A 16082-nucleotide genomic window follows, 5' to 3' on the forward strand; every position below is an offset into this window, starting at 1 on the left:
TCAAATTGAACTAAGAGATGCAGCCAAGTGCCCTCAGACTGATGGACGGTGAGGACACACACTATCTAGAGAGATTGTTTTCACAGTATGCAGAAAGCTAATTACAAGCAATAAATTAATTTCACGCTGCTGCTTTAGAATTAATTGCATCTTCGTAGAAGAGACTGAAAGTGAAGGCTCAAGCAGGGGGCGCTGTAAGAGTGGTCAGGCAAAGTGCTCTGTTTAATTGCTGGTAGGGTATTCCTATCATGCCTCTCACAGCATGTAGAGCACATGCTACAGTATGTGTGCAGTTTCCATTACACAGTGTCTTTGTTAACTAAAAGCTCTTCAATTACAATTTCTTAATGTCAGGTCGACATACTGTGGTAATGCCTGGTGTTATGTTAAAAAGGGTGGAAGTGAAGGTCAAGGTTGAAATAAGTGTTGAATAGTTCTATATTTTGTGTTTGTTCAGTAACAGGGGTCTCTCCATCTCTGCAGCTCTTTAGTTAGCATCAGAGACCTTACATTTTCAGGTTGACGTACCAATTGTATCCAATTAGGAGAGATATTTCATATACAGTAGGATAAACAAGTGAAATTGGAAGTGATGAAACAAAATTTGGAACTGGAACAAGAGAAAAGTGAAGCTGTACTGATAAATTACGTTGTAGGGTTTTCTCTCCTGATAAAATTGATGTCCGGAGTGGACCAGAAATTTTATTTTCTGATTGCTAAAGTGCTGGAAAAACGGACCCCTGTTATTGAACAATCTACAAGCAATTATATCTGAAAGCAATGAATATTGCCGTGCATGGCTTTGGCTCAGTCAGGACTCAGGAGGAACAGCATACAGTCGCTTGGGAAACAAACGGTTCCCAGTTCAACCCCGGCTCTCTCAGTTTCAGTGTCAAAGTGTCCTTGAGCAAGACACTGGACCCCTAATTGCTCCCGATGTGCAGGTTCGTGCTTTGCATGGTTTTCTCAATTGTGGGTGAATGTAATGCACCTTGGATAGAGGCGCTATATGCACCTTGCTGGTCACGGTGTCAAGAATCAAACTCTGGCCTCTACAGAATTTCCCCACCATTTCATCTGTCAATGGTGAATGATGCACCTCCATGACTGATTCCATCTCCATGAAAACTTATACAATTCTTAAGTCTGATTCATAATTTATTGTACAACGCGGTGTCACACAAATAGCAGATCTACAAGCTTACAACGTGTCCCAATGCAACACATAGCCGGTAGTCCTACACTATAGACTGCCCAGGCTGTATACAGCCTCAGCATGTCTGTGTGACAAAGGTCATAATGTAACTCTCACACCCAGCTAATGACATTCTATTGACAAACACCTGTACATGTGGAATATTTATATTGTATACTTGAGTTGTGCTTTTTTCCTGTCTACACCAAATCTCAGCCAAAAATAGACGATTTACAAGCTCACAATGCATCGCAATGCGACGCGTTGTGTGCTTGTACATTTTGACTAATGTTCCCCCCAGAATCTGAACACTAGTGGTGTTCAAGTGGTTAAGGAATTCACCAGTAAGCAGTATTTATTTCCACAGAGAATCATTAAAACCTTTTAGTTCAACACTTAAAAGCTGTTCATTAGTCAGTGTAATTATGCAAAGAAATATTGGGAATAATGGAAATGTACAGTAATGCACAATATGCTGAAAGCTATGCTTTCTTTCACACAGCTTTATTTAATTGTTATTATTATTTTGACTTTGCTGACATTTCAAGATACTCTAATTGGGCCCAGTGGGAATTTAAAAAACCCTTTATGTTCACAACTCATTCACATCCTCTCATAATTCTGACAGTATTATTGAAGTATTATTGTAATCTGAGCAGATAACATTGTTGTATTTTTTAACAGGATATCAATGTTTGATCATAAGAAGCGATGCATCCCTTTGTCATTGATGCTCTTCACTGCATTCATCATGACAGATGGACCCTCTAATCATATTTTCAGCTCCAGAATTAAATTCATCAAACTGAAAGACATAGCAAGATCTTTAACTCGGAACGAGTAAAACCCGACCCGTTTTCAACACTTTCAGTGCTTAATTAACACTCAGGAGTCAGCGATGCTGTTTGACCCAAATATCTAAAGCATTTTGAATTGTTCATGATGCCTCTTCTAAATTAGGCACATGCTCAATAATACATAATCTCCCTAAGCCCTAATAAGATCACAAAGTCATGGGGAATTAGAATTTGTTTCAAGTATTAGTTTAAATTGATTTGATACTGTATTATTTATTGATGCTTCTGCATAATGTAGATAGGCTTGTTATCTATAAATCCCCATCCTCGTCCTAAATCCACAGAGTGGATGTTCTGTGACCCAACTAGGAACTTGCCAACGTGTTTGGAATCGCAGCATATCTTCTGCACCGTCCTTAGCTGCCGTTGAGCGGAGCTAAACATTAACTAATGGGCGAAGAAGTGGATGGATGATGTCATGTCATGCTATTGTACGAGTCAACAAAGTCAGTGAGAGCACCACACCCACTGAGTCATTCAATATTGAATTCAAACACTGAACTACTAAAGGAATGAGAGCAGTCTCTCCTTCCACTGTGATTCCTAGTTGTTACTATGCAACGGTACAGGGTTTTGGTGTGAAAAAGGCATGGCAAAAATCTTCATATACAACTTTAAGAAAGAAATGTAACTGCATTACAAAACATATTTGTGTAATACCAAAGGAACACACATGAAGCATTATGTGCATACAGTAGTTGAGCAGCAATTGACATTAAGCTGATCATGAGCTGTGCTATAATAACACTGCCATTTTAGAAGTAAGATGTTCTATATCAGGCCCAGTGGTGGAAAAAGTACTCACATTTTGTACTTAAGTATCAATACTGAAATATATAAATATTCTATTACAAGTTAAAGCCTGGTAATCAAAATGAACTTGAGTAAAAGTACAAAAGTATTGGTATCAAAATGTACTAAAATTAGAAAGTACTCGTTGTGCAGAATATCCTGTTTCACAAGTTTTCAAAAAGGTATAAATTGTATAAAGTTATTTTAAAAAGAACTACAAGCTCACAATATGTCGCATTGCGACGCATTGAGCTTGTAGACCAGCTAGTTACTTTACACCACTTTTCAGGCCTAATATATTATCTTCTGTTGAAAAATCCATTTGCAGTCAGAAAGTCATTTTTACAACCATAATTACAGCGTGTTGTGAGATAGAGAAATAGATCGCCATTACCGCCTCCTACTGTACATTGCCGCTAATGAAAACAAACCATAATGGTTTCGGGTGCATGGGTGCAGCTACAGTTGGCAAATTGTAACGGCTCTATCTGTGACTTTTTCCACTCTAGTTCCTGAGAAATGGCTTTCTGGTTGGGTCTTGAATGAATAATACATTTCTTTGTTGTCACTCATGCACGCTGAGATAAGCCCAGGCAATCTGTTTTCACTCCTCCCAATCACACCCTTTTGCTGACTTTCCGCAAATCAGCATCGGCCTGTCTCATCAACCTTAAGGTTTCCCACGAGCTCCAGCTACACCCGATTGAACAGTCAGCATAAAGTACGCATTTGCAACACTAAGGCACTTTGGTATTCCACTGTAACGTGGAGCTGTACGATCATCTTTAATGTGTGATGTGTCTACTCTAAGCAAATAACTTGAAATGAATCACAGAGCAGTCAGTGCTATAAAACTAAGGCAAGTGCACAGGCACTTCAGCACACGCAATGACACCTAATCAAATAGCTGTAGAACAGTGGACTAAAATGTTCCACGCAACCTGATAAGCCAAAACGAAGCACAAAGCAATTGCCAAGATACAAAATATAACAACATTTACATACATACAGCACATAATAATCAAGTTCATAATTTCCAGTGCAAAAAGGCCTTCACCAAGAGTCCTCAAGTACTGTGTACAAGCAGTACAGTCAGTGTACTAACACTTAAGGGCTTGATAAACTTTGTTGTGCGCACGGAAAATAGCTGACCTACAAGCTCACAACGCATGACAGCATGACGCATTGTGAGCTTGCAGATCGTCTTTTTTCGGTGCACGATACCGGCACACAACTTCGTATACGACCGGCTTTACAAGACCAGTTCATACCGGTATGTCTCCTTGTTGTCCAGTATCCTACCGCGTAGCAAGAGTCCACTATTCCATTCTACGCACAACCCTGTGCATCCTGTGCAATTAAAACAAACACCGCCTCGGGTTGCATTGTTCATTTCTTAGTGCAGACCTCTGCCAGAGTTTTGAACTTTGGCCCTAGCGTATCCAGGAAGCTGAGGTCATCGCTGTTGCCTTGGTCACTGCAGCAGCCCACAGAGCCAGCTGCGGAGCCCACCCCCTCAAAACCGTACGAGTGGAGGATGTCATCTGCGAAGCGCCCCTCCTCCTTTGTCCCCAGATAGGCCAACTTCTAAAAGACAAAGCAGAACGGGAGAGGAAATGTGTTATTAGTCCTTGTGGATTCATCCGGGGTAGCTGACCGATGGGAGGGGAGATATTACACCATGTGATATTATGGAATTGCTCGGGATATGACCAGCGGATATTACTCGGCCAACACAGACAAACATTCCACCGACAAGTTGAGAAATAATAACTTACAGAGAGAGGAGCCCATGAGAGAGAGATGGTTCAGCCAATAAGAGATTACATTACACATGAGACTTGCCTTTGGTTTTTCAGATAGCAACGTTATTAAACCTCACAGAGTGAAAGGTTTGCTCATCGAGTTTACAACAATCTTGCTCCTGCTCTCATACAATACGGTGACTGCAGAAGCCACCTCACCCAGGTTTATTAATTTCCACATTGGTCATTCCAGTACCTTTTGTATGCTGGGTGAACTAAAAATGTAAAAAAAACATATATAATAATAATTTAAAACAACATTACCTGCTGTATGAAGAGGCCATTTGTTTGCCAAGTGTGATGAGAAGTAGCATTATCAAAGAGGTGTCCAAACTGTCCATTGCTGAAAGTCACATTGCTGTTCCCAAACTGACTGCTCCAGTGCTGTCCAGTACCAAATTGTCCAGTACCAAACTGCCCGGTAGCAAACTGTCCAGTACCAAACTGTCCAGTAGCTAACTGTCCAGTACCAAACTGTTCCATGTCCTGCTGAATATAGACTTCGTTCCCCCTGTCCATCATCGGAGGCCCATTGATTTGATTGTCCTTAACGCTGAGGCCACCAACGGTGCTGGAACTCTTGTTCCCCACCCACTGTGCGTCATGCAAGTAACCCTTCACTTGTCCTTCAAACACAGAGGGCACGATGAGCTTTGAATCCTAAAGAGACACACAGATAAATAATCACATCAAATGCCCAAATTCAGACAACCTAAAAAGACGACACTGCAACACATCTGCGGAATTCGTTATTGCATCTATACACTGCATACATTACTTCATGCATGTACGCCTACTGTATACAGTACCACCGCAACCCGTCTGATGCATTCATTATTGCATGTATATACACCTACCACTGCATCCCCGGGGGCCTCTGTGTTGGATTTCAGCAACACACCACCGCTGTCTCCCATATCCTCGAAATCTTTTGCCTGAGGCTTTGTCACGCAGAAGGATGCACAGCATATACCTGCGGAGGACAAGTACACAGTACACCTCAGCTTCAGAATGAGTTCAGCCCAGCTGAAGTAGGCGAACTTAATATAAAACTTAATATAAAAAAAAGGAAATTCAAACCTTAGAGCACTGTACGAATGTACATATTGTTTTGCTAAACTTCCCCTATGTCAGTTATTCATGCTGGATGAACTATACGGAACAATAAATACAGTATTATTTATCCCATTTTGGGCGGGAACCCCTTTTGGTGTTAGCATTATGTTATGCTTTAGCTATTTAAAAAATAGCAGATCTACGAGCTTGTAGATCTGCTATTTTTGAAAAATCGAAGAACGACTGACATAGAAACATAGCTTTTTCAGAAAACTGTCATTTTCAGACATTTTTAGAATCTGATCTCAGGTCAGAATGGGTTAAAGAAGTCGGAGAACTCACAGAGCAGTAAAAGCAGGGCCAGAGCCAGCAACATGGCGAGGACGGCCCACACCCCCAGTGACATGGACCTCTCTCTGTCCAAGCAGGCGCCCTTCCAACACTGGCAGATCCTCACTGTCGCCATCTGTGTCCTACCACTGCCCTGCAGATCTTTCACCATCAAAGGAACGGTGTATCTCCCCATTGGAAGATCTTTGCTCGGCTGCAATATAGCCGCTGTGTCTGGAGAAGGAAAACGCAAGGTTTTATTCCAAAATGAGACATAACGCTGGAAAGAAAGTGACACCGGAATGCACTGTACACGATGACTGATAATGACGGCAGTGGGTCAGGGGTAGCGTGGCCGGTAGAACGGCTGGAAGGGAAGGGAATCGAACCGCAAGACTCCCCCAGAGTTAGTGTAAAAGTGTCCTTGAGCAAGACTCTGAACCCCTAATTTGTTCCCTATGTTCAGGTTGGTGACTTGCATGGTTTTGTGAAGCGGTGTGTGAATGGGTGAATGTAATGCACAATCTATGTAAAGCGCTTTGGATAAAAGCGCTATGATATAAATGCACCATTTACTATTTATGACAAAGAATGTAAGCCAAATATTGGTGTCTCTTTGAGAAAAGTCAACTTTGGAAAGTTGGAAACCTAAAGTGAGGATAGTAAACCTATCACACACTGAATCCTGATGATGTTATTTAGGTAATGGTGGAGAATGCTGAAGTTAATATTCCAGAGATGAGTCCACCTGTTTACGAAGATGTCAATAACACCATTAGTCAGTCAACTCAGTTTATCATCCCGATCCCCATTTAAAAGACACGCATTTACATTGGAAGATGCGATGGGTAAGGAAAGCAATCCCAACCTAACCAACTTACCATTCAACTTATTAACGGTCCATTTGTCATCATGCTCCCCCGCCAACTCAAAGCTGAACGGGCCAGCGAAGGGAGACTGGTCTTTGTCCTCGGCCACGACTGGCACGGAGCCTATTTCGCCCTCCTTCTCACAGACTGAAAGCTCCTTTGTGGGAAGCTCTGGCACGTGATCATTGACGTCCTCCACCTGAATAATAACTGTTCCTGTACCTGTCTTAGAGCCTGAAATTACATAGACACGATTATGATTATGATTAGTCATCTGTGCGAGTCAGAACTGGTAGAGCAAGTGCTTCCCGCAAACGGTAAGCCATGACAGAAGTCCAGGTGTGCACTCAAGAGTCATTTCCCAAAACGGACTCTAAACAATATGTTACCACTTTAACCCATTTAGGCCTAAAAAAACATTTTTTTACGATTTTTCAAAAATAGCAGACCTACAAGTTCATAGCACCACTCAGTGACGCGCTATGAGCTTGTAGATCTGCTATTTTCCAATAGCTAAAGTATAACATAATGCTTAGTTAAAACACCAAAAGGGGTTCCTGCCCAAAATGGCTTAACCAGGCATCCCTATTTCGGGCATGTCATTGTAGCTGAACATTTTTAATCAAATTTATTTTATTTATCTATTTTCCCATGAATTAAAATAATAATAATGAAAATAACCGATATACAAGCTCACAATGCATTGCATTGCATTGCTTTGTGGGCTTATACATAGTTGTACTATTTTCGCTAGTAGATGTGTGCCTCGGGAAAACCACTGATGATCCCACTGAGGCCATAACAACGGATAGGTGCTTGCGTGACTGACAGATATTATGACAGCACTTCAACATTCGCTGTCTCAACAGAATGCACCAGACCAAATCTAGGATAGGAGCCAGACAACACACCAAAACATTTATGAGTAACCAGACATGTTGCTCTATAAAGGTGAGAAAACACACCCCATGCTCTCCGTCATGAAACAGTGAGAGTTGAAAGACAAGGGTGGAGCTGGGCTTGGCAGCTGAGTCAAAATCCCCCAAAAAGAGAGTAGGCTTAGTTAGACACTCTCATTGTAGCATGATGTATTTAATTGCAATTGCAATTTAATTGCCCTAGCCTAGCCCCTTAGATAGCACTTTATGTAGACTTAGATAGTATTTTAAACAGACTTATAGCTTGTTACGTAGACAGTAGAATTGCATTTTATGTAGTCATAGCACTTTATAGTACACACGTATAATATAATATAGTATAGTATGTATAGTTTACATAGATACTCCACTGTTACGTTCTTAGTTTATACATGATTCATGATAACTACTTTTTATATATGCGATGTATGCCATGCTTTTGTTATTGCTTAATGTAAATCGCTCTGGATTAAGAGCGTCTGCTAAATGCCTAAATTGTAAATTGTAATTCTTGGTATAATTATTTTGACATGATGCCACAAAAGGATCATGTTTGTGGTTTCTCACCAAGCCCAACAAATTAACTAGTGTTGCCGTGCCAGGAACTTTGTGTAAACAAACAAAGGGAATTCGCTGGAGGTTATACTTCCTTGAACCTTGCCTGTTTAGTTAAAGAGTAACAGTTTGGGAAGCACTGCAGCATAATGCACTGACTACAGCAAGGGGAACAAATGACTTACTGCTGTCCACAGCCTTCACGGTGATGTTGTAAACACCATCCTGGACAAAGTGAGACTCTCTGTCAATTGTGTTTGCAACCTTCAATTGTCCTGAATTTGCATCTACATTAATCCACGACGCTGGGTCTGTCACCTTGTAATACCTAATGGAGAGGAGAAGAGGACAAAGAATCAGTAGCACATTCTTCTCGTCGGTGGTGAAAGTCTGCCCTCCAGTGCTCGTGTGAAGTAAAGAAAAAAGTATATATTGTTTGTCTTTCACAGAGCTACAACTCCATCTTGTGTTGAAATTATGTATCATTGCTGTTGGGCAGAAAACTTGTGCTGTTTCTCTAAATTTCATATTTTTATGTTTTTTCCATGCATTATTTTATTATTTATTTATGTATTAATTTCTTCATGTGACAGTGTACAAAAATAAGTAAAATTGCCGATCAAAAAATCTCACAGCGTGATCTTTGTATGAGTTTCTGTGTAGAACGCTGTGAGCTTGTATGTTCACCTGTATGCCCAAAATAGGGATGCCAGGTTGAAAGTTACTGTAAGTCTGTCTGTGGGTTTTTATTAATATTTTAATCATTGAAAAGTATTAAAAAGAGCTTGTGACTAAATGATAAACATTGGATGCATTAGAACACAGGTTCTTTTTATCCGTTTCCTGAAAAGTAACGTTTTTGGACGTACGAAGATTCCACCCAACACCATCGACATAATAATAATGTTAAAGCCTTCACCATAGTATGCGAAATGAGATGAGCAAAGTCAAGCGTGTGACAATTATGCTTACTTGATGCCCGCGCTACTCTTGGTCTCAGGATCCAGGGCTGTGTAGGTTCCTATCAGAGTGCCATTTGGGGTGTTCTCCTGGACAGTGAAGCGCACAGTGGGAGCGCTGAACTGTGGGCCCTCGTCGACATCGCCCACAGACACGTCCACGGGTATGGAGACCCACGAGGCCGTGGCACCGCTCAGTTCAGCTTCGTTACGTGCCATGATCTCCAGTTTGAGGTTTTTCATCTGCTCATAGTCTAAGGGCTGAGGAAACACATAGGGAGTGTTGAAAATACAAACCATTATGTCACTGTGTAAGAAGAATAAAGTCTGTATTTGAGGTAAGTTCAGTGTCATCCAGTGGCCCAATTTCTCTCATTAAAAACAAACCAATAGGGGTAATTAAATTGTTAGCTCACCTTTGTTGTGTAAAGAAGCCCTTCATTAGTTTCGGGGTCTCTTTCAATTCTGAAAATTCCATTTTCGTTTCCCTTAGTGATCACAAACTGAGAGTTCCAGTTGGGCGTGTTTATTAAATCCTTGTCTTCAACCGGAATCCGAAGGATTAGACCTGGATTTTGGTTCTCCTTAATATTCACACCATACTGGTAGAGAGACAAGGTTGAGAGAATGGGTTATTTATGTAAAACGAGACCTCACAAGAGAGCTAATATAAATCAGACATTACTTAGTTGTGCACAGTGTTGCTCACAGGAAAAAAGTTCAGATCTACACACGCACATAGCGCTGTGACGCGCTGTGAACATGTAGATCTGCTATTTGCAGACAACACTAAGTATGAATCACCAAAAACGCTCTTCTTGTCTATTGTTTGTCATGTCAGGAAGGAATGTCACAATGTGCTCGTTCACAGCGGTTTCGACTCAGCTATTCAAAAACAACAACTGAACACTTACAGATGTCTTTGTGAACGTGGGAGGATTGTCGTTGATGTCGCCCAGTGTGATGGTGGCTGTGGCCGTGTTGGACAGACCTCGCGGGTCCCCATTCATGTCTTTGATCTCAACTGTGGCAAAATGAGTGTCTTGCACCTGAAGCAAAATCAAATTAATTATAACATTTCACACAGCTAAGTGCATTATAACAATGAGAAGTACACTATCTTAAAACAATAAGAACTTGGGTCGATTCTACAAATGTCATCTAACTAAAATGTATGTTGCTATATCAGTGGTATATGGTGTATACAGTAAACAGGTAGCTTTTCGTGCACATCCAGGTGCTGGTAGGCAAGGTATGAAGTGCCTTAAGGTATGAAGTCCCTTAAAAGAGGAAGGGACCGCACACTCCAGAGATGCTCGGAGCGTCTCTGGAGTGTGCGGTCCCTTCCTCTTTTAAGGGAAGTTTTCTTTGTCTGCATAATACAGTATATATGTAGATGTGCAAGCTCATACTGTAGCAATGCATGGCACGAAGTGATGCACTATGAGCTTATATATCTGCTATTTTTGAATAGCCAAAGTATAAAATCTAAAATGACACAGATGCTTTCCTGGGTTTTAATGGGATATGGCCTCAAACATTGTTGTTGGATGCCGTCGCTCGCCAAAAACAACTGATTGACAACTTAAGTCACGTGTTGTCATATATTACTGAGGAAACCACATAAGCAGTCAACATAGGCCCCCTCACCTCTCTGTCCAGTTGGTTGCTTAATGTGCTGATGACACCTGTCACTGGGTTGATGGCGAACAGGTCTCGTCCGGACAGGATGGAATACCTGATCTTAACATTGATTGTTTTTTCCTCGTCTCTGTCTGCAGCAATCACCGTCCCCACCTGTGTGCCTGCAGTGTATAAAAGGTTTTTGGGTTACCCTGTAATCCATATTGATAGCCTTGTGGCAAACATCGTGTACAGCACTGTTTGCCAAAGTGTTTAGTACATTTTCTTTTTCTTCTTTTTTTTTATGAAATACTTCGGAAAAAATGTGGGAATCGTTTTTAACTGAGGAAATTGATGTTGTGACTTGTTAGTTTATTTATTTATTTTTAGTCTTTTGAAATATATCTATTTTTTTAACGTAGGAAACAAAAACAGGGACCTTTAAATAAAAATTGGTCCACGACCCAAACATGGGTCCTGACTGATTGACCGACCCACTGTTTGGGAAGTGCTGCTGTATACAGTATATATACAGGCATTATACAGTTACAGTAGGAGTGTTTCTCACCTGCTTTGCTCTGCTCCAGCACAGTGAACTGGAGTGGGCCTGTGAACGTTGGGTTGTTGTCGTTCTTATCAAATACAACCACAGTTATCTTCAGAGGCTCGTCTCGCTCTTGGTGGGTCTCTTTGTCATAAACGTGAGCTGTAAACTGCAAAAGAAAAGACTAGCTTTAGCTGGTAGCGTGTGTGTGTGTGCGTGCATGCGTGTGTGTGTGTGTGTGTTATCATGACATTTAGATGATTTAGATGATGATTTAGATGATGAGTGGTTTTCAACCAGTGGTCCAGGGACCACCAGTGGTCTTTGAGGCGGTTCCAGGTGGTCACCAGCTGAATGATGGAGAGTTGGTAACCAAATGGATCCTTATACTGTAGATCTTTAACTCTTGAGAGCGTCAAATGAAACCAAATTGACCCGTACAGGTCTATTTGGTTTCATTTTACGCTCTCAAGAGTTCAATTATTGTTAAACATCTGTATTGCTTCATTTACAAGAAGTCTACACAATTATAAAATGTAGATTTTATTTTATTTTGATCAACGTTTGCCAACAGCATGGAATTGTGCACAAAATGTTATCCAACGGCAACAAAGTATTCTTTAGTTTTGGGTCAGAGAGGCTAAATCTCAAAAAATCAACCTTGATATGAAAAGTGTTGAAAACCACTGGTCTACACACAAATTGTACCTTTCAGTGTAATGATCAATACTGTAGCTGTGGTATTTATTTATGGTCCCACCTGTAGACCCCTGATCAGTCTTACGGTATATCAGTACAGTGATCTTCAACACAAAGTAACTGAGTACATTTACCCAACTTCTGTACTTCAATTTTCAATACTTTGACTTCTACTCCACTACATCTCAGAGGCAAATATTGTGCTTTTACTCCACTAGAATTATTTGAAAACTTTACTTTGTAGAGTTTGAATATTATTACAATTTAACATAATATATACAGTGCATTTCGCCCATTTGAAAATAGCCAATCTACAATCTACAAGCGACGTATTGTGACCTTGTAGATTGGCTAATTTCAAAAGATTTTTATATTTGAAAACTTGTGAAATGCGACATCCTGCATGACGAGTACTTTCTACTTCTGGTACTTTAAGTACATTCTGGTACCAATACATTTGTTACTTTTATTACATTTTTTATTCTGGACTTGTACTTGTAACGGAGTATTTTATACATTGCAGTATTGATGCTTGCAGTATTGAAGTACAAAGATTTAATACTTTTTCCACCACTGGTGGTCTTCTACGTAGTATGTACTTACCACATACATGGCATACTCCTCGCGGTCGACCGCCCTGTGCACGGACAGCATCCCGGTGTCTCTCTCCACACTGAACAGACCCAACGGGTGCTCAGTAACACCAGGTCCACTGATCGTGTAGTACACATTGTAATTCTGCTCAGCGGTTGATCCTATCTGTAGCAGGAAATACAAGGGCTTAACAATAACATTCCTTGGGTTTGGGACAGCATTCATCTGGGTTTAGAGACTAAGCGATACTACTAGCAATAGGAAGATGTGTTAATTCCCAGACAAGTTGTAACTGATTTAATAGTTGTAGAGTCAATTGAGGAGCTCAAAGTAGCTATAGGCCTACTGTGCATAGAAACCAAAGAGTCAATTGGGCGTGTCTGGGTGTGTGTGTGTGTCCATAATTATGAGAGATATAAACTAAGTAAACAACATAGTAGTAGACGGCATACAAGTCTTCATTCACATTTCTAAAGCATGAATATTTGATATACATGTCATGTAATACTTGACATATTTATCGTGTATTAGCTTACCCTGTCTATTTGCTTTGGAAATGGCGCGACACCGTTCTCGTATATTTCAAAAGGTGGAACACCCCAACGTCGTTTGGACCTCTTCAGAAAGGCCTGCTCTGGCACATATTATAAACATATTATTAGAGTATTAACATGGAATAGGATTTTTGTCTTGCAATGCCTACAATACAATGATTTGAATCTCTCACCTCTCTTTTCAAAATTCTTCTGGGAACGACTCGAACAAGCTGAATGACCATTTCACATTTGTTCCCGCTGGGGTCCTGAGCCCAGACTGAAAAGGCTTGTTCCTTATTTGGCACTGTGGTTGTTGTCACTACAGTGCCATTGCTCGCCAACATAAAGGCAGGGTCACTGGATGAGAAGTTCACACAGTGGTGGTCATGAAGAGCAACTAAAGAGGAGACAAATGGACTTAGAATGCTCCAATGTTATGTGCTTCACACGTCATCTTATTTGTATCATTGTGTCTACCTCATTGGGTATTTGCTATATTATTAATGTGCAGACAGTTTATATTGTGCTGGTGATCTAATATAAAATAAATAAGTAGGCAGCGGCCTACTATTTATTATATACTATAATAATAAGCCTACTGTAGGCTTATTATTAATATTAGTATAGGAGCATTGAATGGATACCAGGTAGGCAGTACTCAATGCATAATTGCATATTAAGCAGCTTCAAAACAGTGAGTGGTATAAATTAAACATTTTAGCCCTTACCTTTTGAAATAACAAAATGTGCTGGTAGTATTGACTGGGGCACTGATACTCGTATGGAGTTGGAGAGAAAGCAAGACTCCGCACGAGACATCTATAGAAAAGAAAACGAAGAATTAACTACATTTGTACTGCAGGCAGGTTAACTCTCCATAGCAGGTGGGCCACGCCATGATGCCATCTGCCCAAGCAGCAGCATACCGAAGTAAAAGTAAGACCGTGAAACTATTTACAACTTTAAGTAGCCCAACTTAACAACTTAGGCCGATACACTCATTGCTTACAGTTCTTTGGAAAACGGTAACAATTACAAAGTGCCAGTAGGATTACTTACCAATAACATGCAAATGTTGAAAATGAAATATCCCCTCATTTTGGTAAACGGTGTGTATAGCTCGAGTCTGCCTATTCCGTCCGTACGGCAGTGAAGCCTACAGTAAGATGTGAGCTTTGTGAGAATAAATCACTGTCTGATATGGTTTAGTTTAGAGTCGTACAAGAGTAATGTAATCGATCGCCTCGTAGCTATACTTTCACCGCGCTGTATGACTCCAGGGCAGGCAGTTCAGTCCAGGCTATTAGTCAGAGACCTTAAAATCCGTGACGCACTTTGTTGTCTGCACACCCCGACACACCTTGACTGCTCCACCCTGCACACTGGTTCATTACTGTAACAACTCGACTCACAGACTCACTCACGCGCACGCACACGCACACACACACACACACACACACACACACACACACACACACACACACACAGCCTATACAGTATCGACGCGAACGTCTTTGTTTCCTGACTTTCCTCCTTTACATATCCATCCATTGTAGGCTACGAATACTAAGATCGAGGCAAAACTCTGGGGCTACCAGCAGGGGGACATATTTCACCAAGACAGCCACATGGTTCACTATTTTATTTCATTTCATTTAATTTCATTTCATTTCATTTCATTTCATTTCATTTCATTTTATTTTATTTTATTTTATTTTATTAAATTTATTACTAAATGTGTGAGTAGCCTATGTGTTTGTTTGTTTGTTTGTCTGTTTGTTACTTTGTTTGTTTGTCTCTCCTGAAAACCCATGCCAAGTTAAGGTTTTGTGAAACCATTCCCCAGTATAGCCTCCATGTCAGAGAGGATGATTTCTGTCTGCCCCTCCTTTACTGAGCCTTCATTCTGCAGAAGCACGGTGGTAAGCAACAGAAATGGACTCCTCAATAACGCCACAGGAATGTGAGCTCATGGTGGGGGAGGCTCAGTTTACACAGCAGAGCTCACATTATCTCCATAAACTTTTGATAAGACTGGAGTGTTCCTGCTCTGCTACAATGAGCCTGTGTCCTATAAGGTCCTTTGGACAGAGAGAAGAGGAGACCCTCATTTAAACGCACTGACAATGGCAAGAAAAATCCCACAGAACTGAGAGAGGAATGGAGGAAAACCCAAAATTGTCTGCTGTGGGCCATGGGTGTGGACATAATGAAAGGGCTTGAGGGGGAATCTAACACTATAATGCAAAACAGACAGTGGAGAAATGGCCCAGTGGTCTCAAGCTGAAGACGAAGTAAAATACATTTTAGTCAAGTACCGTAGTCTTGAACCATACAATATGCAGTTTTGCATGAGCTCTGCTCTGCCCAGTTTAGATACATTTCTGATGACACACCCCTACGCTCTATCACATTTGTCACAGAGTGACTGTAAAATGCTTTAATCACTTATAGGTGTGTCTTTAAACAGATAATCAGCAGAATTACACGTTACGTTGAATTATGCCCCCACCCATGACTCTCTCTCTTTCTAGAATTGGCCCTGGCCCCAGCACAACCTTCCTCTGAATTGTATGTGAAACAATTATAAATTATTATTTTAGGTTGCATAAACTTCTCACCAATCCACATAAGCCGCTCTCTTTGCACACCGTCCCTCTAATTTGTGTGAACATCAGGAAGTATACATTGGGTGGGGCACTGCACTGTTGTCACGTTGTGTGGGATACTGCCAGAGTGATAAAAGTTGCA

The 16082-nt window shown here is 40.8% G+C and overlaps 1 protein-coding gene across 1 annotated transcript; it reads right to left on the reverse strand.

The window, feature by feature from the left end:
• Nucleotides 1–2684: 2684 nt before the first annotated feature.
• On the reverse strand, nt 2685–14729 carry dsc2l (desmocollin 2 like). The gene is made up of 16 exons (XM_083781641.1): nt 14391–14729; nt 14060–14150; nt 13523–13728; nt 13332–13424; nt 12805–12960; nt 11527–11671; nt 10986–11140; nt 10250–10384; nt 9752–9937; nt 9349–9596; nt 8562–8704; nt 6917–7138; nt 6048–6269; nt 5507–5622; nt 4914–5309; nt 2685–4431 (listed from the first exon to the last, which is right to left on the reverse strand). The coding sequence occupies exons 1-16, from the start codon at nt 14427–14429 to the stop codon at nt 4234–4236; spliced, it is 2751 nt and encodes a 916-aa protein (XP_083637767.1). The 5' UTR covers nt 14430–14729; the 3' UTR covers nt 2685–4233.
• Between the last annotated feature and the right edge of the window lie 1353 nt (nt 14730–16082).

Source organism: Protomyctophum parallelum, assembly GCF_964188405.1.
Source record: "Protomyctophum parallelum genome assembly, chromosome: 14".
Lineage (NCBI taxonomy): Eukaryota > Metazoa > Chordata > Actinopteri > Myctophiformes > Myctophidae > Protomyctophum > Protomyctophum parallelum.